At 46.2% G+C, this 27,534-nt stretch overlaps 1 protein-coding gene across 1 annotated transcript in view; it reads left to right on the top strand.

Annotated features, from left to right (window-relative positions):
* LOC121845859 (multiple epidermal growth factor-like domains protein 11) overlaps positions 1-27,534 on the top strand; it is a gene marked incomplete at its 5' end in the record, with an annotated part of 115,586 nt that overhangs the window by 59,009 nt on the left and 29,043 nt on the right. The window contains 2 exon segments of the mRNA XM_042318029.1: positions 9,762-9,908; positions 16,181-16,315. Of these exon segments, the coding sequence (XP_042173963.1) occupies positions 9,762-9,908; positions 16,181-16,315 (282 nt within the window).

The raw sequence follows: 27,534 nt of genomic DNA, 5'->3' as shown, positions 1-27,534 counted from the left end.
GGTTGGTGTTGGATATGATCTACCATAGCGTTGGATATGATCTACCATAGCGTTGGATATGATCTACCATAGCGTTGGATATGATCTACCATAGCGTTGGATATGATCTACCATAGCGTTGGATGTGATCTACCATAGCGTTGGATGTGATCTACCATAGCGTTGGCGTTGGATATGATCTACCATAGGGTTGGTGTTGGATATGATCTACCATAGGGTTGGTGTTGGATATGATCTACCATAGCGTTGGATATGATCTACCATAGGGTTGGCGTTGGATATGATCTACCATAGGGTTGATGTTGGATATGATCTACCATAGGGTTGGCGTTGGATATGATCTACCATAGGGTTGGCGTTGGATATGATCTACCATAGGGTTGGCGTTGGATATGATCTACCATAGGGTTGGCGTTGGATATGATCTACCATAGGGTTGGCGTTGGATATGATCTACCATAGCGTTGGATATGATCTACCATAGCGTTGGCGTTGGATATGATCTACCATAGCGTTGGCGTTGGATATGATCTACCATAGCGTTGGATATGATCTACCATAGGGTTGGATATGATCTACCATAGCGTTGGATATGATCTACCATAGCGTTGGATATGATCTACCATAGCGTTGGATATGATCTACCATAGCGTTGGATATGATCTACCATAGCGTTGGATATGATCTACCATAGCGTTGGATATGATCTACCATAGCGTTGGCGTTGGATATGATCTACTATAGCGTTGGCGTTGGATATGATCTACTATAGCGTTGGCGTTGGATATGATCTACCATAGCGTTGGATATGATCTACCATAGCTTTGGATATGATCTACCATAGCGTTGGATATGATCTACCATAGCGTTGGCGTTGGATATGATCTACCATAGCGTTGGATATGATCTACCATAGCGTTGGCGTTGGATATGATCTACCATAGCGTTGGATATGATCTACCATAGCGTTGGCGTTGGATATGATCTACCATAGCGTTGGATATGATCTACCATAGCGTTGGATATGATCTACCATAGCGTTGGATATGATCTACCATAGCGTTGGATATGATCTACCATAGCGTTGGATATGATCTACCATAGCGTTGGATATGATCTACCATAGCGTTGGATATGATCTACCATAGCGTTGGATATGATCTACCATAGCGTTGGATATGATCTACCATAGCGTTGGATATGATCTACCATAGCGTTGGCGTTGGATATGATCTACCATAGCGTTGGATATGATCTACCATAGCGTTGGATATGATCTACCATAGCGTTGGATATGATCTACCATAGCGTATGATCTACCATAGCGTTGGATATGATCTACCATAGCGTTGGATATGATCTACCATAGCGTTGGATATGATCTACCATAGCGTTGGATATGATCTACCATAGCGTTGGATATGATCTACCATAGCGTTGGATATGATCTACCATAGCGTTGGATATGATCTACCATAGGGTTGGATATGATCTACCATAGCGTTGGATATGATCTACCATAGCGTTGGATATGATCTACCATAGGGTTGGATATGATCTACCATAGGGTTGGCTACAACCATTTCCCCAATCCACCACACATCCCTCCAGCTGCACAGCATCAACTATTTCCCCAATCCACCACACATCCCTCCAGCTGCACGGCTTCAACCATTTCCCCAATCCACCACACACACCTATTAGTAATGTTTTGTCATTTCATTAACCAAGGACAACCCTAATAACAACAACAATAATAATAATAATACTGACAATAATAATAACAAGAATAAAACTAACTCTAACCATAATAATAATATAATAATAATAACAATAGTAATACTAACAATAATAACAACAATAATAATAATAACAACAATAATAATAACAACAATAATAACAATAATAATAACAACAATAATAATAACAATAATAATAATAATAACAATAATAACAATAATAACAATGATAATAACAACAATAATAACAATAATAATAATAACAACAATAATAATAATAACAATAATAATAATAACAATAATAACAGTAATAATAATAACAATAATAACAATAATAATAATAATAATAATAATAATAACAATAATAACAATAACAATACTAATAATAATAACAACAACAAACTAATAATGGCACCAATAATAATAATAAAACAACAATAATAATAATATTAATAATAATAGATGAGTCTGAGTGTGAGCCGTCAGTCTGTCCATTGCATCAGCATGAGACTCTGCAGGGTTTCAGTCAGAGCCACAGTAATGAATGAGAATCACAGCCGGTCTGATGAGGCTGGTCGCTCTGATGTCAAAGTCACAGCGTTTCAGAGTGAAGGAGGTTTAGGATCATTAGAAAGAAGATTATCTGCAGAATGACTAATGGATGAGGGAGGAGAGAGGTGGATAAGAGTGGAGAGAGGTGAAAAGGAGGAGAGGAGATGAGAGGAGAGAAGAGGAGGTAGCGATGAGCGGAAAGAAGTGGAGATGACAGAGGTGAAAAGGAGAGGAGAGGAGAGAAGAGGAGGTAGAGATGAGAGGAGAGGAGATGATATGAGCGCAGAGGGAGGAGAGGAGAGAGTAGGAGAGGAGAGAGTAGCAGAGGAGAGGTGGAGAGGAGAGGAGAGAGGTGGAGAGGAGAGGTGGAAAAGAGAGGTGAAGAGGAGAGGAGAGGTGGAGAGGAGAGGAGAGGAGAGAGGTGGAGAGGAGAGGTGGAAAGGAGAGGTGAAGAGGAGAGGAGAGAGTAGGACAGGAGAGAGAGAGTAGGAGAGGAGATGTGGATAGGAGAGGAGAGAGGTGGAGAGGAGAGGTGGAAAGGAGAGAATAGGAGAGGAGAAGTGGATAGGGGGTGAGGTGAAGAGGGAGAGGAGAGAGAGTAGGAGAAGAGAGGAGAGAGTAGGAGAAAGGAGATGTGGATAGGAGAGGAGAGAGGTGGATAGGAGAGGTGGAAAGGAGAGAATAGGAGAGGAGAGGAGAGGAGAGGAGAGGAGAGGGAGAGGAGAGGAGAGAGGAGAGGAGAGAGAGAGGAGGAGGAGAGAGGAGAGGAGAGGAGAGGAGAGGAGAGGAGGAAAGGAGAGGTGAAGAGGAGAGGAGAGAGGTGGAAAGGAGAGGTGAAGAGGAGAGGAGAGAGTAGGAGAGGAGAGGTGGAGAGGAGAGAGTAGGAGAGGAGAGATAATGGTTGAGTGGAGAGAGTAGGAGAGAGTGGGAGAGGAGATGAGAGAGTAGGAGAGGAGAGGAGAGAGTAGGAGAGAGTGGGAGAGGAGAGATTAGGAGAGGAGAAGAGAGAGTAGGAGATGAGAGGAGATGAGAGATGAGAGGAGATGAGAGGAGAGGAGAGGAGATGAGAGGAGAGGAGAGGAGAGGAGAGGAGAGGAGAGGGAGAGGAGAGGAGAGGAGAGGAGAGGAGAGGAGAGGAGAGGAGAGGAGAGGAGAGGAGAGGAGAGGAGAGGAGAGAGAGGAGCTTCCTGTCCTGCACAGTGCTGTGTGCTATTAGGACTGCATGGTATGTCATAGGGTCCCTGCTCCACACTGGTGTGTGTGTGTGTGTGTGTGTGTGTGTGTGTGTGTGTGTGTGTGTGTGTGTGTGTGTGTGTGTGTGTGTGTGTGTGTGTGTGTGTGTGTGTGTGTGTGTGTGTGTGTGTGTGTGTGTGTGTGTGTGTGTGCGTGTGCGCTCCTCCCTGTCCCTCTCTGACTACCGTTAGGACTGCTGTATGAGGGGGAACAGGGACAAGGATGGATGTCAGAGGAAGGATCAGGATTGGATCATCTCTGGACGTTTAGAATCACAACGGGGAAATGGCTGCAGTATAACGACGGACTGAGGTGAAGCCGTGACCCCCGTGACCCCCGTGACCCCAGGGCTGATTCATGCCTGGAATTACAACTGACAGGATGGTTCTCTTCTCTCCTCTGGATTTCATTAACACTCTGAGGTCCTGAGTGATGAGGGGCTGGCCAAAGATAATGCCTGAAGAGAAATCCGGTTGGGCTAGATGGGTACAGGACGATTGTGGAGGAAGAAAGAGGAATTTTTGGATTGGATAGCGAAGCTGTTTTAAAGTTAAATACTACCTCCTCTGGTGAAATGCACTGTGCTTTAGGTGTGACATTTCAAATGAATTAACAGGAACATGTTTTTTGTTGTTGTCCCGCTGTGAGAAGCCATCAAGGTTTTTCCAAAGGCAGACAGCGTAAACAACATTCAGCAGAAGATCACTGCCTCTTCTGTGAAAGAGCTCTCTGAGTTTCTGAAAGCTGTTTTTATGAATGGTCTGTCTGAGTGCTGTTATTATGAATGGTCTGTCTGAGTACTGTCATTATGAATGGTCTGTCTGAGTGCTGTTATTATGAATGGTCTGTCTGAGTACTGTCATTATGAATGGTCTGTCTGAGTACTGTCATTATGAATGGTCTATCTGAGTACTGTCATTATGAATGATCTATCTGAGTACTGTCATTATGAATGGTCTGTCTGAGTACTGTCATTATGAATGGTCTATCTGAGTACTGTCATTATGAATGGTCTGTCTGAATACTGTCATTATGAATGGTTTGTCTGAGTACTGTCATTATGAATGGTCTGTCTGAGTACTGTCATTATGAATGGTCTGAGTACTGTCATTATAAATGGTCTGAGTACTATCATTATGAATGGTCTGTCTGAGTACTGTCATTATAAATGGTCTGTCTGAGTACTGACATTATGAATGGTCTGTCTGTACTGTCATTATGAATGGTCTGTCTGAGTACTGTCATTATGAATGGTCTGAGTACTGTCATTATGAATGGTCTGAGTACTGTCATTATGAATGGTCTGTTTGAGTACTGTCATTACGGATGGTCTATCCCTCTACCCGTCCCTCTACCCATCCCTCTACCCATCCCTCCATCCCTCTACCCATCCCTCTACCCATCCCTCCACCCATCCCTCTACCCAGCCCTCTACCCATCCCTCTACCCATCCCTCTATCCCTCTACCCATCCCTCCACCCATCCCTCTACCCATCCCTCCATCCCTCTACCCATCCCTCCATCCCTCCATCAGACTACCCATCCCTCTACCCATCCCTCCATCACTCTACCATCCCTCTACCCATCCCTTCATCCCTCTACCCATCCCTCCATCAGTCTACCTATCCCTCCACTCATCCTTCCATCCATCCATCCATCCCTCCATCTCTCCACCTCATCTCTGCGGTACGTAGGAGTTCCAGTCTAGATTCATCTGGTCTTCATAGACCCAGCAGGTTATAGACAGATCTGCTTTATTAATGATGTTATAATGGCTGAAGCCCACTCACATATTCTCTCTCTGTTCTGTCAGAGCAACTTCTAATGAGTCTGGAACAGAGAGGACAGCTTGGAAGAGTGTGGAGTTCTGGGACTCTCAGGAGTGTGTGTTTGGGTGTGTGTGTGTGTGTGTGTGTGTGTGTGTGTGTGTGTGTGTGTGTGTGTGTGTGTGTGTGTGTGTGTGTGTGTGTGTGTGTGTGTGTGTGTGTGTGTGTGTTTGGGTATAAGTGTGTTAGACCCAGGGATTCTGTTCTAGTTGAATCCCCAGTGAGTCCTCAGTTCCTCAAACCAGTCCTGCTAAAACAGACTACACAAACACACACACACACACACACACACACACACACACACACACACACACACAATTTGAGAAGCACTGCTAATGCTACCAATGCCATCTCTCCCTGGGACTCTACCTTTCTCCATCTCTCCCTGGGACTCTACCTTTCTACATCTCTCCCTGGGACTCTACCTTTCTCCATCTCTCCCTGGGACTCTACCTTTCTCCATCTCTCCCTGGGACTCTACCTTTCTCCATCTCTCCCTGGGACTCTACCTTTCTCCATCTCTCCCTGGGACTCTACCTTTCTCCATCTCTCCCTGGTGACTCTACCTTTCTCCATCTCTCCCTGGGACTCTACCTTTCTCCATCTCTCCCTGGGACTCTACCTTTCTCCATCTCTGCCTGGGACTCTACCTTTCTCCATCTCTCCCTGATGACTCTACCTTTCCCCATCTCCCCCTGGGACTCTACCTTTCTCCATCTCTCCCTGGGACTCTACCTTTCTCCATCTCTCCCTGATGACTCTACCTTTCCCCATCTCTCCCTGGGACTCTACCTTTCTACATCTCTCCCTGGGACTCTACCTTTCTCCATCTCTCCCTGGGACTCTACCTTTCTCCATCTCTGCCTGGGACTCTACCTTTCTCCATCTCTGCCTGGGACTCTACCTTTCTCCATCTCTCCCTGATGACTCTACCTTTCCCCATCTCCCCTGGGACTCTACCTTTCTCCATCTCTCCCTGGGACTCTACCTTTCTCCATCTCTCCCTGGGACTCTACCTTTCTCCATCTCTGCCTGGGACTCTACCTTTCTCCATCTCTCCCTGGGACTCTACCTTTCCCCATCTCCCCCTGGGACTCTACCTTTCTCCATCTCTCCCTGGGACTCTACCTTTCTCCATCTCTCCCTGATGACTCTACCTTTCCCCATCTCTCCCTGGGACTCTACCTTTCTACATCTCTCCCTGGGACTCTACCTTTCTCCATCTCTCCCTGGGACTCTACCTTTCTCCATCTCTCCCTGGGACTCTACCTTTCTCCATCTCTCCCTGGGACTCTACCTTTCTCCATCTCTCCCTGATGACTCTACCTTTCCCCATCTCCCCCTGGGACTCTACCTTTCTCCATCTCTCCCTGGGACTCTACCTTTCTCCATCTCTCCCTGATGACTCTACCTTTCCCCATCTCTCCCTGGGACTCTACCTTTCTACATCTCTCCCTGGGACTCTACCTTTCTCCATCTCTCCCTGGGACTCTACCTTTCCCCATCTCTCCCTGGGACTCTACCTTTCTCCATCTCTCCCTGGGACTCTACCTTTCTCCCATCTCTCCCTGGGACTCTACCTTTCTCCATCTCTCCCTGGGACTCTACCTTTCTCCATCTCTCCCTGGGACTCTACCTTTCTCCCATCTCTCCCTGGGACTCTACCTTTCTCCATCTCTCCCTGGGACTCTACCTTTCTCCATCTCTCCCTGGGACTCTACCTTTCTTCATCTCTCCATCTCTCCCTGGGACTCTACCTTTCTCCATCTCTCCCTGATGACTCTACCTTTCTCCCATCTCTCCCTGGGACTCTACCTTTCTCCATCTCTCCCTGATGACTCTACCTTTCTCCCATCTCTCCCTGGGACTCTACCTTTCTCCATCTCTCCCTGGGACTCTACCTTTCTTCATCTCTCCATCTCTCCCTGGGACTCTACCTTTCTCCATCTCTTCCTGGGACTCTACCTTTCTCCATCTCTCCCTGATGACTCTACCTTTCTCCCATCTCTCCCTGTGACTCTACCTTTCTTCATCTCTCCATCTCTCCCTGGGACTCTACCTTTCTCCATCTCTCCCTGATGACTCTATCTTTCTCCCATCTCTCCCTGGGACTCTAACTTTCTCCATCTCTCCATCTCTCCCTGATGACTCTACCTTTCTCCATCTCTCCCTGGGATTCTACCTTTCTCCATCTCTCCCTGATGACTCTACCTTTCTACATCTCTCCCTGGGACTCTACCTTTCTCCATCTCTCCCTGATGACTCTACCTTTCTACATCTCTCCCTGGGACTCTACCTTTCTCCATCTCTCCCTGGGATTCTACCTTTCTCCATCTCTCCCTGACGACTCTACCTTTCTCCATCTCTCCCTTGGACTCTACCTTTCTCCATCTCTCCCTGATGACTCTACCTTTCTCCATCTCTCCCTGGGACTCTACCTTTCTCCCATCTCTCCCTGGGACTCTACCTTTCTCCATCTCTCCATGGGACACTACCTTTCTCCATCTCTCCCTGGAACTCTACCTTCATCTTTCCACCCCCCCCTGGGACTCTACCTTTCTCCATCTCTTCCTGGGACTCTACCTTCTCCATCTCTCCCTGATGACTCTACCTTTCTCCCATCTCTCCCTGTGACTCTACCTTTCTTCATCTCTCCATCTCTCCATGGGACTCTACCTTTCTCCATCTCTCCCTGATGACTCTACCTTTCTACATCTCTCCCTGGGACTCTACCTTTCTACATCTCTCCCTGGGACTCTCCTTTCTCCATCTCTCCCTGGGACTCTCCTTTCTCCATCTCTCCCTGGGACTCTCCATCTCTCCATCTCTCCCTGGGACTCTACCTTTCTCCATCTCTCCCTGGGACTCTACCTTTCTCCATCTCTCCCTGGGACTCTACCTTTCTCCATCTCTCCCTGGGACTCTACCTTTCTCCCATCTCTCCCTGGGACTCTACCTTTCTCCCATCTCTCCCTGGGACTCTACCTTTCTCCATCTCTCCCTGGGACTCTACCTTTCTCCCATCTCTCCATCTCTCCCTGGGACTCTACCTTTGTCCATCTCTCCATCTCTCCCTGGGACTCTACCTTTCTCCATCTCTCCATCTCTCCCAGATGACTCTACCTTTCTCCATCTCTCCATCTCTCCCTGGGACTCTACCTTTCTACATCTCTCCCTGGGACTCTATCTTTTTCCATCTCTCCCTGATGACTCTACCTTTCTCCATCTCTCCATCTCTCCCTGGGACTCTACCTTTCTCCATCTCTCCATCTCTCCCTGATGACTCTACCTTTCTCCATCTCTCCATCTCTCCCTGATGACTCTACCTTTCTACATCTCTTCCTGGGACTCTACCTTTCTACATCTCTCCCTGGGACTCTACCTTTCTCCATCTCTCCCTGGGACTCTCCTTTCTCCATCTCTCCCTGATGACTCTACCTTTCTCCATCTCTCCCTGGGACTCTACCTTTCTCCATCTCTCCCTGATGACTCTACCTTTCTCCCATCTCTCCCTGGGACTCTAACTTTCTCCATCTCTCCATCTCTCCCTGGGACTCTACCTTTCTCCATCTCTCCCTGGGACTCTACCTTTCTCCATCTCTCCCTGGGACTCTACCTTTCTACATCTCTCCCTGGGACTCTACCTTTCTCCCATCTCTGGGACTGTTCCTGTTTCATTTAGTTCCGTCTCTCCCTGGACGATAGGGGTTCGAAAGGGGCACTCAGAGGGGAGAGGAAGGAGAGAAAGCTAACTATCACTCTGTCTCTCTGTTTCTGTCTCTGTGTCTCTCTCTGTCTCTCTGTCTCTGTCTCTCTGCCTGTGTCTGTCTCTCTGTCTCTGTCTGTCTCTGTCTCTCTGCCTGTGTCTCTGTCTGTCTGTCTCTGTCTCTCTGTCTGTGTCTCTGTCTCTCTGTCTCTCTGTCTCTCTGTCTCTCTGTCTCTGTCTCTCTGTCTGTGTCTCTATCTCTCTGTCTCTCTGTCTCTGTCTGTCTTTGTCTCTGTCGCTCTGTCTCTCTGTCTCTGTCTCTGTGTCTCTGTCTGTGTCTCTGTCTCTCTGTGTCCTTCTCTTCCATTCACAAATCCTTTATAAACGACACTATAATGTATAGAGTAAGTCGCTGGGTAATCTTTTCTCACAGCCGTGGAGGGACAGTGGAGGGCCCCAGACTCTGATGAGATGAGGGAGGGCCCCAGACTCTGAGGGAGGGCCCCAGACTCTGAGGGAGGGCCCCAAGACTCTGATGAGATGAGGGAGGGCCCCAGACTCTGAGGGAGGGCCCCAGACTCTGAGGGAGGGCCCCAGACTCTGATGAGATGAGGGAGGGCCCCAGACTCTGATGAGATGAGGGAGGGCCCCAGACTCTGCCCAGTAAGATGAGTTACTGAGCGGTGTTCCCCATGTTTCTTCTAGGTGTGAACTGTGACAGTGTGTGTGTGGAGGGCCGATGGGGCCCAGACTGCTCCTACTCCTGTACCTGTGAGAACGGAGGCTCCTGCTCACCGGAGGACGGGACGTGTGTGTGTGCCCCCGGATACAGAGGCACCTCCTGCAGACGCAGTAAGAGAACAACAACACACACACACACATATGCCTGCGTACACACACACACACACACACACACACACACACACACACACACACACACACACACACACACACACACACAGATAATCAGAGCAGCTAGTCAAGTAAAATGGCCTCTCTGTGTATTTGCGTATGTGTTCCTACGTAGACTTGCCTTCATCTCTGTGTGTCTAGGTAAAATGTGATGTCTGTGTGTGTATGTCTAGGTAAAAGGTAATGTCTGTGTGTGTATGTCTAGGTAAAAGGTAATGTCTGTGTGTGTATGTCTAGGTAAAAGGTAATGTCTGTGTGTGTATGTCTAGGTATAATGTAATGTCTGTGTGTGTATGTCTAGGTATAATGTAATGAAACATCATTCTGACCTGTTAACTCCTCCTCTCATTAGACAGAGCAGGAAGGAAACATCATTCTGACCTGTTAACTCCTCCTCTCATTAGACAGAGCAGGAAGGAAACATCATTCTGACCTGTTAACTCCTCCTCTCATTAGACAGAGCAGGAAGGAAACATCATTCTGACCTGTTAACTCCTCCTCTCATTAGACAGAGCAGGAAGGAAACATCATTCTGACCTGTTAACTCCTCCTCTCATTAGACAGAGCAGGAAGGAAACATCATTCTGACCTGTTAACTCCTCCTCTCATTAGACAGAGCAGGAAGGAAACATCATTCTGACCTGTTAACTCCTCCTCTCATTAGACAGAGCAGGAAGGAAACATCATTCTGACCTGTTAACTCCTCCTCTCATTAGACAGAGCAGGAAGGAAACATCATTCTGACCTGTTAACTCCTCCTCTCATTAGACAGAGCAGGAAGGAAACATCATTCTGACCTGTTAACTCCTCCTCTCATTAGACAGAGCAGGAAGGAAACATCATTCTGACCTGTTAACTCCTTCCTCTCATTAGACAGAGCAGGAAGGAAACATCATTCTGACCTGTTAACTCCTCCTCTCATTAGAGAAACATCATTCTGACCTGTTAACTCCTCCTCTCATTAGACAGAGCAGGAAGGAAACATCATTCTGACCTGTTAACTCCTCCTCTCATTAGACAGAGCAGGAAGGAAACATCATTCTGACCTGTTAACTCCTCCTCTCATTAGACAGAGCAGGAAGGAAACATCATTCTGACCTGTTAACTCCTCCTCTCATTAGACAGAGCAGGAAGGAAACATCATTCTGACCTGTTAACTCCTCCTCTCATTAGACAGAGCAGGAAGGAAACATCATTCTGACCTGTTAACTCCTCCCTCTCGCCACTTAGAGAAACATCATTCTGACCTGTTAACTCCTCCTCTCATTAGACAGAGCAGGAAGGAAACATCATTCTGACCTGTTAACTCCTCCTCTCATTAGACAGAGCAGGAAGGAAACATCATTCTGACCTGTAAACTCCTCCTCTCATTAGACAGAGCAGGAAGGAAACATCATTCTGACCTGTTAACTCCTCCTCTCATTAGACAGAGCAGGAAGGAAACATCATTCTGACCTGTAAACTCCTTCCTCTCATTAGACAGAGCAGGAAGGAAACATCATTCTGACCTGTAAACTCCTTCCTCTCGCCACTTAGAGAAACATAATTCTGACCTGTAAACTCCTCCCTCTCGCCACTTAGAGAAACATCATTCTGACCTGTTAACTCCTCCCTCTCGCCACTTAGAGAAACATCAATGCAAACTAATTAAGAGCTTAAGGAAGACATATGGTCTGAGTGGCACAGACTGCGGCCCTATTCCCTTTATAGTGCACTATATACCATTTGGGATGCTGCAGCCTCAGTCAAGGAGGACAAAGCTACACTCTCTAACTGTTCTGGTCCTTCACTACAGAGGACTACAATAGAGAACAGAGTGGGCTGTCAAAGTATTTTTCTTCCTTGGCTTCAGAGTTTACCTCATGTGAACCTGAAAGATGAAAGGAAAAGAGAGGAGAGGAGAGGAGAGGAAAGGAGAGGAGGGGAGGGGAGGGGAGGAGGAGGGAGAGGAGAGGAGGGGAGGGGAGAGGAGAGGAGAGGAGAGGAGAGGAGAGGAGAGGAGAGGAGGGAGAGGAGAGGAGAGGAGAGGAGAGGAGAGGGAGAGGAGAGGAGAGGGGAGGGGAGGGGATGAGGGGGAGGGGATGAGAGGGGAGGGGAGAGGGGGAGGGGATGAGAGGGGAGGAGAGGGGGGAGGGGAGGAGGGGAGGGGAGAGGAGAGGAGAGGAGAGGGAGGGGATGAGAGGGGAGGGAGAGAGGAGAGGAGAGGAGAGGAGAGGAGAGGAGAGGGGAGGGGAGAGGAGGGGATGAGAGGGGAGGGGATGAGAGGGGAGGAGAGGGGAGGGGAGGAGGGGAGGGAGAGGAGAGGAGAGGAGAGGAGAGGGGAGGGGAGGGGAGGGGAGGGAGGGGAGAGGAGAGGAGAGGAGAGGGGAGGGGAGAGGAGAGGAGAGGAGGAGAGGGGAGGGGAGAGGAGAGGAGAGGAGAGGAGAGGGGATGAGAGGGGAGGGGATGAGAGGGGAGGGGATGAGAGGGGAGGAGAGGGGAGGGGAGGAGGGGAGGGGAGAGGAGAGGGAGAGGGGAGGGGAGGGGAGGGGAGGGGAGAGGAGAGGAGAGGAGAGGGGAGAGGAGAGAGAGAGGAGAGGAGAGGGGGTCAGGGAGAGAGGAGAGGGGAGGGGATGAGAGGGGAGGGGATGAGAGGGGAGGGGAGAGGAGAGGAGAGGAGAGGAGAGGAGAGGAGAGGGGAGGGGAGGGGAGGGGAGAGGAGAGGAGAGGGGAGAGGAGAGGGGAGGGGAGGGGAGAGGAGAGGGGAGGGGATGAGAGGGGAGGGGATGAGAGGGGTAGGGGATGAGAGGGGAGGGAGGGGAGGGGAGGGAGGGGTAGGGGAGAGGAGAGGAGAGGAGAGGGGAGGGGGAGGGGAGGTCTGGTAGGGAGAGGGGAGGGAGGAGGGGAGAGGAGAGGGGAGGGGATGAGGGTCTGGAGAGGGGAGGGGAGGAGGGGAGAGGAGAGGGGAGGGGGTGAGAGGGGAGGGGATGAGAGGGGAGGGGATGAGAGGGAGGGATGAGAGGGGAGGAGAGGGGAGGGGAGGAGGGGAGGGGAGAGGAGAGGAGAGGAGAGGAGAGGAGAGGGGAGGGGAGGGGAGGAGGGGAGAGGAGAGGGGAGGGGAGGAGGGGAGGGGGAGGGGAGGAGAGGGGAGGGGAGGGGAGGGGAGGAGGGGAGGGGAGAGGAGAGGAGAGGAGAGGGGGAGGGGGAGGAGGGGAGAGGAGAGGAGAGGAGAGGAGAGGAGAGGGGAGGGGAGGGGAGGGGAGGGGAGAGGAGAGGAGAGGAGAGGAGAGGAGAGTCTGGAGAGGAGAGGAGAGGAGTGGGAGAGGAGAGGAAAGGAGAGGAGAGGAGAGGGGAGGGGATGAGGGGGAGGAGAGGGAGGGAGGAGTGTCTGGTAGGGGAGGGGAGAGGAGAGGAGAGGGGAGGGGATGAGAGGGGAGGAGAGGGGAGGGGAGGAGGGGAGGGGAGAGGAGAGGAGAGGAGAGGAGAGGGGAGGGGAGGGGAGGGGAGGAGGGGAGGGGAGAGGGAGGAGAGTGGAGAGGGGGGGGGGTAGGGTCCAGAGGTCCGAGGTCTGGTAGGGGAGGAGGGGAGGTCTGGAGAGGAGAGGAGAGGTCCGGAGTGGAGAGTGTCTGGTAGGGTCTAGGTCTGGGGTAGGAGTGGGTAGTGGGTAGAGGAGAGGTCTGGGGGTAGGGTCTGGAGAGGAGAGTCTGAGAGGGTAGAGGAGTGTCTGGTAGAGGAGTGGAGGTAGTGTCTGGTAGTGGAGAGGTCCAGAGGAGAGGAGAGTCTGAGTGTCTGAGGGTGTCTGAGAGGAGAGGAGAGGTAGAGGAGAGGAGAGGAGAGGATAAATTGGAAATAGGAAATGCTATGAGAGTTTGAGTGTTTAATGTTATCTTTGGTGTGTAGTGTCCAGTAGTGTCTGGTATTGTCTGGTATTGTCTGGTATTGTCTGGTAGTGTCTGGTAGTGTCTGGTAATGTCTGGTAGTGTCTGGTAGTGTCCAAGATTGTCCGGGAGTGTACGGGAGTGTCTTCTAGTGTCTTCTAGTGTCTGGTAGTGTCCGGTAGTGTCCTGTAGTTTCCGGTAGTGTCTTGCAGTGTCCGGTAGTGTCCTGTAGTGTCCGGTAGTGTCTTGTAGTGTCCGGTAGTGTCTTGCCATGTCTGGTAGTGTCTGGCAGTGTCCAAGATTGTCCGGTGAGTGTCTGGGAGTGTCTTCTAGTGTCTGGTAGTGTCCGGTAGTGTCTGGCAGTGTCCTGTAGTGTCCGGTAGTGTCCTGTAGTGTCTGGTAGTGTCTGGTAGTGTCTGGTGGTGTCTGGCAGTGTCCAGTAGTGTCCAGTAGTGTCCGGTAGTGTCTGGTAGTGTCCAGTAGTGTCCAGTAATGTCTGGTAGTGTCTGGTAGTGTCTGGTGATGTCTGGTAGTGTCTGGTAGTGTCTGGTGGTGTCTGGTGGTGTCTGGTTGTGTCTGGTGGTGTCTGTAGTGTCTGGTGGTGTCTGGTAGTGTCTGGTGGTGTCTGGTAGTGTCTGGTAGTGTCTGGTGGTGTCTGGTAGGGTCTGGTGGTGTCTGGTGGTGTCTGGTAGTGTCTGGTAGTGTCTGGTGGTGTCTGGTAGTGTACAGTAGTGTCCGGTAATGTCTGGTAGTGTCTGGTAGTGGTAGTGTCTGGTAGTGTCTGGTGGTGTCTGGTAGTGTCTGTTAGTGTCTTAGCTTTGTATCTGTGGTTGTCTCAGAAATACAGTGCCTTGCGAAAGTATTTGGCCCCCTTGAACTTTGCGACCTTTTGCCACATTTCAGGCTTCAAACATAAAGATATAAAACTGTATTTTTTGTGAAGAATCAACAACAAGTGGGACACAATCATGAAGTGGAACGACATTTATTGGATATTTCAAACTTTTTTAACAAATCAAAAACGGAAAAATTGAGCTTGCAAAATTATTCAGCCCCTTAAGTTAATACTTTGTAGCGCCACCTTTTGCTGCGATTACAGCTGTAAGTCGCTTGGGGTATGTCTCTCAGTTTTGCACATCGAGAGACTGACATTTTTTCCCATTCCTCCTTGCAAAACAGCTCGAGCTCAGTGAGGTTGGATGGAGAGCATTTGTGAACAGCAGTTTTCAGTTCTTTCCACAGATTCTCGATTGGATTCAGGTCTGGACTTTGACTTGGCCATTCTAACACCTGGATATGTTTATTTTTGAACCATTCCATTGTAGATTTTGCTTTATGTTTTGGATCATTGTCTTGTTGGAAGACAAATCTCCATCCCAGTCTCAGGTCTTTTGCAGACTCCATCAGGTTTTCTTCCAGAATGGTCCTGTATTTGGCTCCATCCATCTTCCCATCAATTTTAACCATCTTCCCTGTCCCTGCTGAAGAAAAGCAGGCCCAAACCATGATGCTGCCACCACCATGTTTGACAGTGGGGATGGTGTGTTCAGGGTGATGAGCTGTGTTGCTTTTACGCCAAACATAACGTTTTGCATTGTTGCCAAAAAGTTCAATTTTGGTTTCATCTGACCAGAGCACCTTCTTCCACATGTTTGGTGTGTCTCCCAGGTGGCTTGTGGCAAACATTAAACAACACTTTTTATGGATATCTTTAAGAAATGGCTTTCTTCTTGCCACTCTTCCATAAAGGCCAGATTTGTGCAATATACGACTGATTGTTGTCCTATGGACAGAGTCTCCCACCTCAGCTGTAGATCACTGCAGTTCATCCAGAGTGATCATGGGCCTCTTATCATCATTAGTCATTTAGGTCAACATTGGATCATTCAGAGATCCTCACTGAACTTCGGGAGAGGGGTTTGCTGAACTGAAACTAAAGGGGCTGAATAATTTTGCACGCCCAATTTTTCAGTTTTTGATTTGTTAAAAAGTTTGAAATATCCAATAAATGTCGTTCCACTTCATGATTGTGTCCCACTTGTTGTTGATTCTTCACAAAACAATACAGTTTTATATCTTTATGTTTGAAGCCTGAAATGTGGCAAAAGGTCGCAAAGTTCAAGGGGGCCGAATACTTTCGCAAGGCACTGTATATGTGTTTGTAAGTACACACACACACACACACACATATACCTACACATACCTACACACACACACACACACACACACACACACACACACACACACACACACACACACACACACACACACACACACACACACACACACACACACACACACACACACGTACCTACACACACATTAACCCCCTCACCCTGTCCCCTGTGTTTTCAGTCTGTTCTCCAGGGTTCTATGGTCAGCGCTGCAGTCAGTCCTGTCCTCAGTGTATCCATAGCGATGGTCCCTGTCACCACATCACAGGACACTGTGAGTGTCTGTCAGGATTCTGTGGCTCTCTGTGTAACCAAGGTGAGTTTCTCTAGTCTCTCTGTTCGCTCTGCTTCAAACCACTTTCCATCAGTCATTGTTGATTTCTGCCTCAAACCCCTTACAGTCTCTGCTCTCTCTGTGTCTAGGACTGTTTGGAGATGGGACATAGGTCTCTGTTATCACTCTGCCTCAAACCTCTTACAGTCTCTGCTCTCTCTGTCTCTAGGACTGTTTGGAGATGGGACATAGGTCTCTGTTTTCACTCTGCCTCAAACCTCTTACAGTCTCTGCTCTCTCTGTGTCTAGGACTGTTTGGAGATGGGACATAGGTCTCTGTTATCACTCTGCCTCAAACCTCTTACAGTCTCTGCTCTCTCTGTCTCTAGGACTGTTTGGAGATGGGACATAGGTCTCTGTTATCACTCTGCCTCAAACCTCTTACAGTCTCTGCTCTCTCTGTCTCTAGGACTGTATGGAGATGGGACATAGGTCTCTGTTTTCACTCTGCCTCAAACCTCTTACAGTCTCTGCTCTCTCTGTTTCCTAGGACTGTTTGGAGATGGGACATAGGTCTCTGTTATCACTCTGCCTCAAACCTCTTACAGTCTCTGCTCTCTCTGTCTCGAGGACTGTTTGGAGATGGGACATAGGTCTCTGTTATCACTCTGCCTCAAACCTCTTACAGTCTCTGCTCTCTCTGTCTCTAGGACTGTTTGGAGATGGGACATAGGTCTCTGTTTTCACTCTGCATCAAACCTCTTACAGTCTCTGCTCTCTCTGTCTCTAGGACTGTTTGGAGATGGGACATAGGTCTCTGTTATCACTCTGCCTCAAACCTCTTACAGTCTCTGCTCTCTCTGTCTCTAGGACAGTTTGGAGATGGGACATAGGTCTCTGTTATCACTCTGCCTCAAACCCCTTACAGTCTCTGCTCTCTCTGTCTCTAGGACTGTATGGAGATGGGACATAGGTCTCTGTTATCACTCTGCCTCAAACCTCTTACAGTCTCTGCTCTCTCTGTCTCTAGGACTGTATGGAGATGGGACATAGGTCTCTGTTACTCTGCCTCAAACCTCTTACAGTCTCTGCTCTCTCTGTCTCCTAGGACTGTTTGGAGATGGGACATAGGTCTCTGTTTTCACTCTGCATCAAACCTCTTACAGTCTCTGCTCTCTCTGTCTCTAGGAGTGTTTGGAGATGGGACATAGGTCTCTGTTATCACTCTGCCTCAAACCTCTTACAGTCTCTGCTCTCTCTGTCTCTAGGACTGTATGGAGATGGGACATAGGTCTCTGTTTTCACTCTGCATTAAACCTCTTTCCACTAGCCTGGATGCCAGACAGTTTGTACTTTAACCAACTCATTTGTCTTACCTACAACATTAATTTGTAATTTATTGTCATTTTTTTCAATAGATATATCAACACAGCTTAACTTATTTAAATATGGTTACATTCTGAATTATAATCAGTCATAAACCTGAAGCCGGATCTCCTCCACATCACATCGAGCTAATGCTCATCTTCAAGTCTCAGCCAATGTTATTCATTGTTCAGATTGTTCTGTGGCTTAATCACAGAACCATCTGTTAGGACATAGATCTACTAGGACATAGATCTGTTACTGTTAGGGCATAGATCTATTAGGACATAGATCTGTTACTGTTAGGGCATAGATCTATTAGGACATAAATCTGTTACTGTTAGGGCATAGATCTATTAGGACATAGATCTGTTACTGTTAGGGCATAGATCTATTAGGACATAGATCTGTTACTGTTAGGACATAGATCTGTTACTGTTAGGACATAGATCTATTAGGACATAGATCTGTTACTGTTAGGGCATAGATCTATTAGGGCATAGATATGTTACTGTTAGGACATAGATCTATTAGGACATAGATCTGTTACTGTTATGACATAGATCTATCAGGACACGAATCTATTAAGCCATCGATCAAGGTAATATGACATATCTCTATTAGGACATAGATATGTTACTTTTAGGACATAGATCTGTTAATATGAAATAAATCTGTTAGGACATAAATCTGTTAATAGGACATAGATCTGTTAATAGGACATAGATCTGTTAATAGGACATCGCTCTGGTAATACGACATAAATCTGTTCTGACATAGATCTGGTAATATGACATAGATCTATTAATATGACATAAATCTGTTCTGACATAGATCTGTTAATAGGACCTAGGTATGTTAATAGGACATAGATCTGTTAATATGACATAGATCTGTTAATAGGACATAGATCTGGTAATATGTCATAGATCTGTTAATAGGACATAGATCTGGTAATATAACATTGATCTGGTAATATGACATAGATCTGTTAATGTGACATAAATCTGTTCTGAAATAGATCTGTTAATATGGCATAGATCTGGTAATATGACATAGATCTGGTAATATGACATAGATCTGTTAATAGGACATATATCTGTTAATAGGACATAGATCTGGTAATATGAAATAAATCTGTTAGGACATAAATCTGTTAATAGGACATAGATCTGTTAATAGGACATAGATCTGTTAATATGACATAGATCTGTTAATAGGACATAGCTCTGGTAATATGACATAGCTCTGGTAATATGACATAAATCTGTTCTGACATAGATCTGGTAATATGACATAGATCTATTAATATGACATAAATCTGTTCTGACATAGATCTGTTAATAGGACATAGGTATGTTAATAGGACGTAGATCTGTTAATATGACATAGATCTGTTAATAGGACATAGATCTGGTAATATGAAATAAATCTGTTAGGACATAAATCTGTTAATAGGACATAGATCTGTTAATAGGACATAGATCTGTTAATATGACATAGATCTGTTAATAGGACATAGCTCTGGTAATATGACATAGCTCTGGTAATATGACATAAATCTGTTCTGACATAGATCTGGTAATATGACATAGATCTATTAATATGACATAAATCTGTTCTGACATAGATCTGTTAATAGGACATAGGTATGTTAATAGGACGTAGATCTGTTAATATGACATAGATCTGTTAATAGGACATAGATCTGGTAATATGTCATAGATCTGTTAATAGGACATAGATCTGGTAATATAACATCGATCTGGTAATATGACATAGATCTGTTAATGTGACATAAATCTGTTCTGAAATAGATCTGTTAATATGGCATAGATCTGGTAATATGACATAGATCTGGTAATAGGACATAGATCTGGTAATATGACATAGATCTGTTAATAGGACATAGATCTGGTAATATGACATAGATCTGGTAATATGACATAGATCTGTTAATAGGACATAGATCTGGTAATATAACATCGATCTGGTAATATGACATAGATCTGTTAATGTGACATAAATCTGTTCTGAAATAGATCTGTTAATATGGCATAGATCTGGTAATATGACATAGATCTGGTAATAGGACATAGATCTGGTAATATGACATAGATCTGTTAATAGGACATAGATCTGGTAATATGACATAGATCTGGTAATATGACATAGATATGTTAATAGGACATAGATCTGGTAATATGACATAGATCTGTTAATGTGACATAGATCTGGTAATATGACATAGATCTGTTAATAGGACATAGATCTGGTAATATGACATAGATCTGATAATATGACATAGATCTGGTAATATGACATAGAGCTTTTGAGACATAGATCTGTCATAACATAGATCTGTTATGACCGTTCCTCTTCCCTGCCTGGTCCACAGTGCAATAAAGGCTATAGAGTGGTGAGGAGGAGGAGCTCTGAGGACCCTTTGTGTCCGGAAGTAATTTAGTCATTGTGATCTGTAGACATTGTGATCTGTAGTCATTACGATCTGTAGTCATTACTATCTGTAGTCATTACGATCTGTAGTCATTGTGATATGTAGACATTGTGATATGTAGCCATTACGATCTGTAGTCATTGTGATCTGTAGTCATTGTGATCTGTAGTCATTACGATCTGTAGTCATTGTGATCTGTAGCCATTATGATCTGTAGTCATTACTATCTGTAGTCATTACTATCTGTAGTCATTACGATCTGTAGTCATTGTGATCTGTAGACATTGTGATCTGTAGTCATTACGATCTGTAGTCATTGTGATCTGTAGCCATTACGATCTGTAGTCATTACTATCTGTAGTCATTACGATCTGTAGTCATTGTGATCTGTAGACATTGTGATCTGTAGACATTACGATCTGTAGTCATTGTGATCTGTAGACATTGTGATCTGTAGTCATTACGATCTGTAGTCATTGTGATCTGTAGTCATTGTGATCTGTAGTCATTACGATCTGTAGTTATTGTGATCTGTAGCCATTACGATCTGTAGTCATTACTATCTGTAGTCATTACGATCTGTAGTCATTGTGATCTGTAGACATTGTGATCTGTAGTCATTACGATCTGTAGTTATTGTCATTACTAAGACAAACCCACGTTTTATTCATAAGAGAAATTTGAAGTGTTTTAATGAGCAGGCTTTCTTTCATGATTTGTTTTATTTTGACTGGAGCAGATTGAGTTTATCCCTGATGTGGAAACTGCCTGGAAATTCTTTCATGATGTTTTTTTCCCCAAATAGTAAACAAACACGCCCCATTCCGCAGGTTCAGGGTTAAAGGGCGGGATAATCCATGGTTTTCTCCAAATAGTAAACAAACACGCCCCATTCCGCAGGTTCAGGGTTAAAGGGCGGGATAATCCATGGTTTTCTCCAAATAGTAAACAAACACGCCCCATTCCGCAGGTTCAGGGTTAATGGTGGGATAATCCATGGTTTTCTCCAAATAGTAAACAAACACGCCCCATTCCGCAGGTTCAGGGTTAAAGGGCGGGATAATCCATGGTTTTCTCCAAATAGTAAACAAACACGCCCCATTCCGCAGGTTCAGGGTTAAAGGGCGGGATAATCCATGGTTTTCTCCAAATAGTAAACAAACACGCCCCATTCCGCAGGTTCAGGGTTAAAGGGCGGGATAATCCATGGTTTTCTCCAAATAGTAAACAAACACGCCCCATTCCGCAGGTTCAGGGTTAAAGGGCGGGATAATCCATGGTTTTCTCCAAATAGTAAACAAACACGCCCCATTCCGCAGGTTCAGGGTTAAAGGGCGGGATAATCCATGGTTTTCTCCAAATAGTAAACAAACACGCCCCATTCCGCAGGTTCAGGGTTAAAGGGGCGGGATAATCCATGGTTTTCTCCAAATAGTAAACAAACACGCCCCATTCCGCAGGTTCAGGGTTAAAGGGCGGGATAATCCATGGTTTTCTCCAAATAGTAAACAAACACGCCCCATTCCGCAGGTTCAGGGTTAAAGGGCGGGATAATCCATGGTTTTCTCCAAATAGTAAACAAACACGCCCCATTCCGCAGGTTCAGGGTTAAAGGGCGGGATAATCCATGGTTTTCTCCAAATAGTAAACAAACACGCCCCATTCCGCAGGTTCAGGGTTAAAGGGTAATCCATGGTTTTCTCCAAATAGTAAACAAACACGCCCCATTCCGCAGGTTCAGGGTTAAAGGGCGGGATAATCCATGGTTTTCTTCTGAGCTGTTTTGTATATTTCACAACCGTAATCTAGCCTGGGCTAAAACAAGGAAATCATGTTCTGATGCTGATTGGCTTATTTTTAGGCCGTTAAGAAACAAGTGTTCTTTTTTTCTCAGGAAGGCCAAGTCTGAATATTTTATGTCTGTTACCACTGATGACCCTGAATGACCCTAGAAAGTTCTGGGAGGCTATTAAGTCTGTCTGGTAACAGTAATGTTAATGAATTACCGTCATGTGTTTTGAAGGACTCTGTTGCTGTATATGACAAAACTGAAATGCTGAATTGTTTCAATGAGCACTTTGTTATCATCTGGTAGGCTGTTTGATTCAGTGTCCTCTGTCTCTGTACAACCCTGTGTGGATGAACCAGTGTCCTCTGTCTCTGTACAACCCTGTGTGGATGAACCAGTGTCCTCTGTCTCTGTACAACCCTGTGTGGATGAACCAGTGAGAGCTGGTCAAACTTTTAGCTTTTTGCCATTCTCAGTGCAGGTGGTACATAAAGCCATGAAATCCTTAGATCAGAGAAAGCCTGCAGGTCCTGATCTTTTGGATCCCTGCTTTGTAAATCTGGCAGCTGATTTCATAGCTGAACCACTTACATATCTGTTCAATCTAACCCTGGAATGTAATGAAATTCCAAAGATCTGGGAAACAGCATTTGTCCTACCACTTTTTTAAAAAGGAGATCAAATTCTTTTAAATAATTTTAGGCCAATCTCAAAGCTGTCACCCCTGGTGAAAATACTTGAAACGCTTGTGAGTGAACAGCTCAAAGAGTGTTACGGGATTCTTCCGTCGAAGTAGAGGCGGACCAAAACGCAGCGTGGTTGAAGTTTGTGTTTTTTTAAATAAGAAAAACTATACATGAACAAACTACAAAAACGTGTAAACCCGAAAGAGTCCCGTGTGGTACAAACACTGGCACAGGAGACAACCACCCACAAGAGACCTAAAGATTATGGCTGCCTAAATATGGTTCCCAATCAGAGACAACGATAAACACCTGCCTCTGATTGAGAACCACTCCAGGCAACCATAGACCTACCTAGAATACTTCACTAAACACAATCCCATAACCTACAAAAAAACCCTAGACAAAACACACCACATAAATCACCCATGTCACACCCTGGCCTGACCAAAATAATCAAGAAAACACAAAATACTAAGGCCAGGGCGTGACAAAGAGTTACTAACTCTATTTTATCAATGTACCAATCGGGCTTCAGGAAGAAGCATAGCACAATTACAGCAGCCATGAAAGTTTTAAATGATATCACTGAAGCTGTAACGGTTCTCTTGTGGTGAAGGAGAGTCGGACCAAAATGCAGCGTGTAGATTGCGATCCATGTTTATTAAACTGAAGCAACACGAATCTAAATACAAACACTACAAAACGTAACGAAAACCGAAACAGCCTAATAGTGGTGCACATACATACAGAACAAGGACATCAAGACACTAAGGACAATCACCCACAAAACCCAACACAAAACAGGCTACCTAAATATGGTTCCCAATCAGAGACAATGACTAACACCTGCCTCTGATTGAGAACCATATCAGGCCAAACATAGAAATAGACGAACCAGACACACAACATAGAATGCCCACCCAGCTCACGTCCTGACCAACACTAAAACAAGGAAAACACATACGAACGATGGTCAGAACGTGACAGAAGCCCTTGACAAAAAACAGCACTGTGTCTCACTTTTTATTGATCTCTCTAAGGCTTTTGATACAGTTGATCATGCTATACTAAGGCAGAGATTGTCGAGTGTAGGTCTTTCAGAGCATGGTAGAACTCAGTGGACTCAATTTGATGGGCTTATGTCTGTTAAATTGTCTGTCTTTAAAGGTGTGCCCCAAGGCTCTGTTCTTGGTCCTCTCTTATTCACTATTTATATAAATGATTTAGACAAAAATGTCCAAAATGCACAACTTCATTTTTATGCTGATGATACTGTTATTTACCGTTGTGCCTCGTCTCTTACAAAAGCTTTCCAGAACATGCAAACTGCTTTTTATACTGTTCAACATACCTTGTGTCAATTGAAGCTTATCCTCAATACTGACAAAACTAAACTAATGGTGTTTTCTAAAGCAAGAAATAGACCTCTGAACATTTCACCTATTACTACCTGTCAGGGCAAGGAGATTGAGGTTGTAACAGCATATAAATATCTTGGAATTTTAATTTATGACGGCGTCTCTTTTAAATTGCATATTCAACAACTTACAAAATAACTGAAGCTGAAATTGGTATTTTATTTTAGGAATAAGGCCTGTTTTTTTTTTAAACCAGGAGGCTAGTATCAGCTACATTTATGCCTTTACTAGACTATGCGGATATTTTATATATGAATGCTTCTGCTCAGTGTTTGAGATCAATTGACACCCTTTACCATGGCACTTTGAGATTTATTTTAAACTGCAAAACCCTTACGCACCACTGCACTTTGTATACCAGGGTTGGCTGGCCTTCTCTAGTCACTCGTAGGCTAGGTCACTGGTATACTTTTATTTACAAAGCCATTTTGGGTTTACTACCTTTTTATTTGGGCATTTTTATTGTTCAGAAATATGTTGGGTACTCTCTTCCGTCGCTGGACTTTATCCTGCTAACTGTTCCAAATGTCCGAACTGAATTTGGTAAAAGGGCTTTTATGTACTCTGCGCCATCGTCTGGGAACACCTTACAAAATACTTTTAAACTGGAAGAACCATTTCCTGATTGGTGTTTTTAAATCACTGATGAATGATGTTGAGACTGATTCCCTGACCTGTCAATGTTTTTAATTTGCTGTGTTAGCAATGGTTTTTGATTTTGTTATACTGTAATTTTTATAATGACTTGTGATCTTGGCCAGGACGCTTTTATGGTTTTTACTAGAAATTAAATAAAACATTACGTAGTTTTCTGTAGTCATTGTTGTTTGTCTGTAATTTTTGTAATGACTTGGTGCTGCCATCTGTATCTTGTGGTCCAGGACGCTCTTGAAAAATAGTATTTTAAATCTCATTATTTGAGCCCTTCCTCTGGTTAAATAAAGGTTAAATAAAAAAATAAAACATTACAATCAGTAGCCATTGTGATCTGTATCATTGTGATCTGTAGTCATTGTGATCTGTAGTCATTACGATCTGTAGTCATTGTGATCTGTAGTCATTGTCATCATTATGATCTGTAGTCATTGATCTGTAGGTCTGTAGTCATTACGATCTGTAGTCATTGTAGTCATTATGATCTGTAGTCATTATAGTGATCTGTAGTCATTACGATCTGTATTTGTGAGTAGTCATTGTGATATGTAGTTATTGTGATCTGCAGTCATTGTTATCTGTAGAGTTGCTATTTTCTCAAGTTTTCTCGTGTCAGATAACTCGTGACTCCTGGATGTGTCATTATATTAATAAACTCTGGTCTAATCAACAAATACGATAGTCAGTTTAAAAAAGGTTAAGGGTACAAGACTGTGTACAGATCTGTCTGTGTTGGAAAAAGCACTACATTTCCCATCAAACCAAGTGGCTGCCCGTTGTCACAGTTACAAGCAGAACCAGTCAGAAACGTCCAGCTGACCCTACGCCTAGTCGCCGGTGAATCTCAAAACTGAACTTGGACTATGAAGTCCTTCACGGCCCGCTGTCGTCTTATGACAGATACCTCGAACCTCTCCTGACTATTCAACAAAACAATTAAACAATACGCCGTTTTTTTTCCGTCAAATTTCTTAGTTATACGATTGTAGTTTTTTACTTTTGAAGTTGAGGGTGCTTTATTTAGGACGTTTGGCAATGAGGATAAAAACTAGCACAGTTCAGCTAGCCACCTAGTTTAGCTCGGGAAAACCGGGGTAAACGAGCTCGGGTCCACTAGGCTAATTCAGGAGACAGATTGTAGTTTTCATTCCCTGATATCAGGAGCTGAAACGTTTGATGAAACAATTCAGAGACTTATTAAACAAATAAATCAGATGACTTATATTTAAGGAGAGCGAATCCATACAATCCCAAAATCAGCTGTAACTGTCAATAGTAAAACTAAGATTAAAATGATGTTTGATTGAACCCTGAATCCAGAAACTGAATGGGGAAGTCTCTTCCTCACTACGGTAGACTCCTCCTCCTCACTACGGTAGACTCCTCCTCCTCACTACGGTAGACTCCTCCTCCTCACTACGGTAGACTCCTCCTCCTCACCACAGTAGACTCCTCTTCCTCACCAGGGTAGCCTCCTCCTCCTCACCAGGGTAGACTCCTCCTCCTCACCAGGGTAGACTCCTCCTCCTCACCAGGGTAGCCTCCTCCTCCTCACCACGGTAGATCCTCCTCCTCACCAGGGTCCTCCTCCTCCTCACCAGGGTAGCCTCCTTCTCCTCACCACGGTAGACTCCTCCTCCTCACCATGGTAGATACCAGGGTAGCCTCCTCACCAGGGTAGACTCCTCCTCCTCACCAGGGTAGACTCCTCCTCCTCACACCACCAGGTAGACTCCTCCTCCTCCTCACCACAGTAGACTCCTCCTCCTCACCACAGTAGAGTCCTCCTCACCACGGTAGACTCCTGCTCCTCACCACAGTAGACTCATCCTCCTCACCACGGTAGACTCCTCCTCCTCACCACGGTAGACTCCTCCTCCTCACCACGGTAGACTCCTCCTCCTCACCAGGGTAGACTCCTCCTCCTAACCAGGGTAGACTCCTCCTCCTCACCAGGGTAGCCTCCTCCTCCTCACCAGGGTAGACTCCTCCTCCTCACCAGGGTAGCCTCCTCCTCCTCACCAGGGTAGCCTCCTCCTCCTCACCACAGTAGACTCCTCCTCCTCACCACAGTAGACTCCTCCTCCTCACCAGGGTAGCCTCCTCCTCCTCACCAGGGTAGACTCCTCCTCCTCACCAGGGTAGACTCCTCTTCCTCACCAGGGTAGCCTCCTCCTCCCCACCAGGGTAGCCTCCTCCTTCACCAGGGTAGCCTCCTCCTCCCCACCAGGGTAGCCTCACCACAGTAGACTCCTCCTCCTCACCACAGTAGACTCCTCCTCCTCACCAGGGTAGCATCCTCCTCCTCACCAGGGTAGCCTCCTCCTCCTCACCAGGGTAGCCTCCTCCCACGGTCCTCACCACAGTAGACTCCTCCTCCTCACCACGGTAGACTCCTCCTCCTCACCACGGTAGAGGGTCCTCCTCACCACCAGGTAGACTCCTGCTCCTCACCACAGTAGACTCATCCTCCTCACCACGGTAGACTCCTCCTCCTCACCACGGTAGACTCCTCCTCCTCCCTCCTCACCACGGTAGACTCCTCCTCCTCACCACGGTAGACCCTCCTCCACCACGGTAGACTCCTCCTCCTCACCATGGTAGACTCCTCACCAGGGTCCTCCTCACCAGGGTAGCCTCCTCCTCTCCCTCCTCCTCACCACGGACTAGACTCCTCCTCCTCACCAGGGTAGACTCCTCCTCCTCACCAGGGTAGCCTCCTCCTCACCAGGGTAGCCTCCTCCTCCTCACCACAGTAGACTCCTCCTCCTCACCACGGTAGACTCCTCCTCCTCACCACGGTAGAGTCCTCCTCACCACGGTAGACTCCTGCTCCTCACCACAGGGTAGACTAGACTCATCCTCCTCACCACGGTAGACTCCTCCTCCTC

This window comes from Oncorhynchus tshawytscha, unplaced genomic scaffold (assembly GCF_018296145.1).
Source record: "Oncorhynchus tshawytscha isolate Ot180627B unplaced genomic scaffold, Otsh_v2.0 Un_contig_4866_pilon_pilon, whole genome shotgun sequence".
NCBI classification, from domain to species: Eukaryota; Metazoa; Chordata; class Actinopteri; order Salmoniformes; family Salmonidae; genus Oncorhynchus; species Oncorhynchus tshawytscha.
The sequence above is the reverse complement of the archived record's forward strand: the minus strand, read 5'-3'. Positions and strand labels throughout refer to the sequence as shown.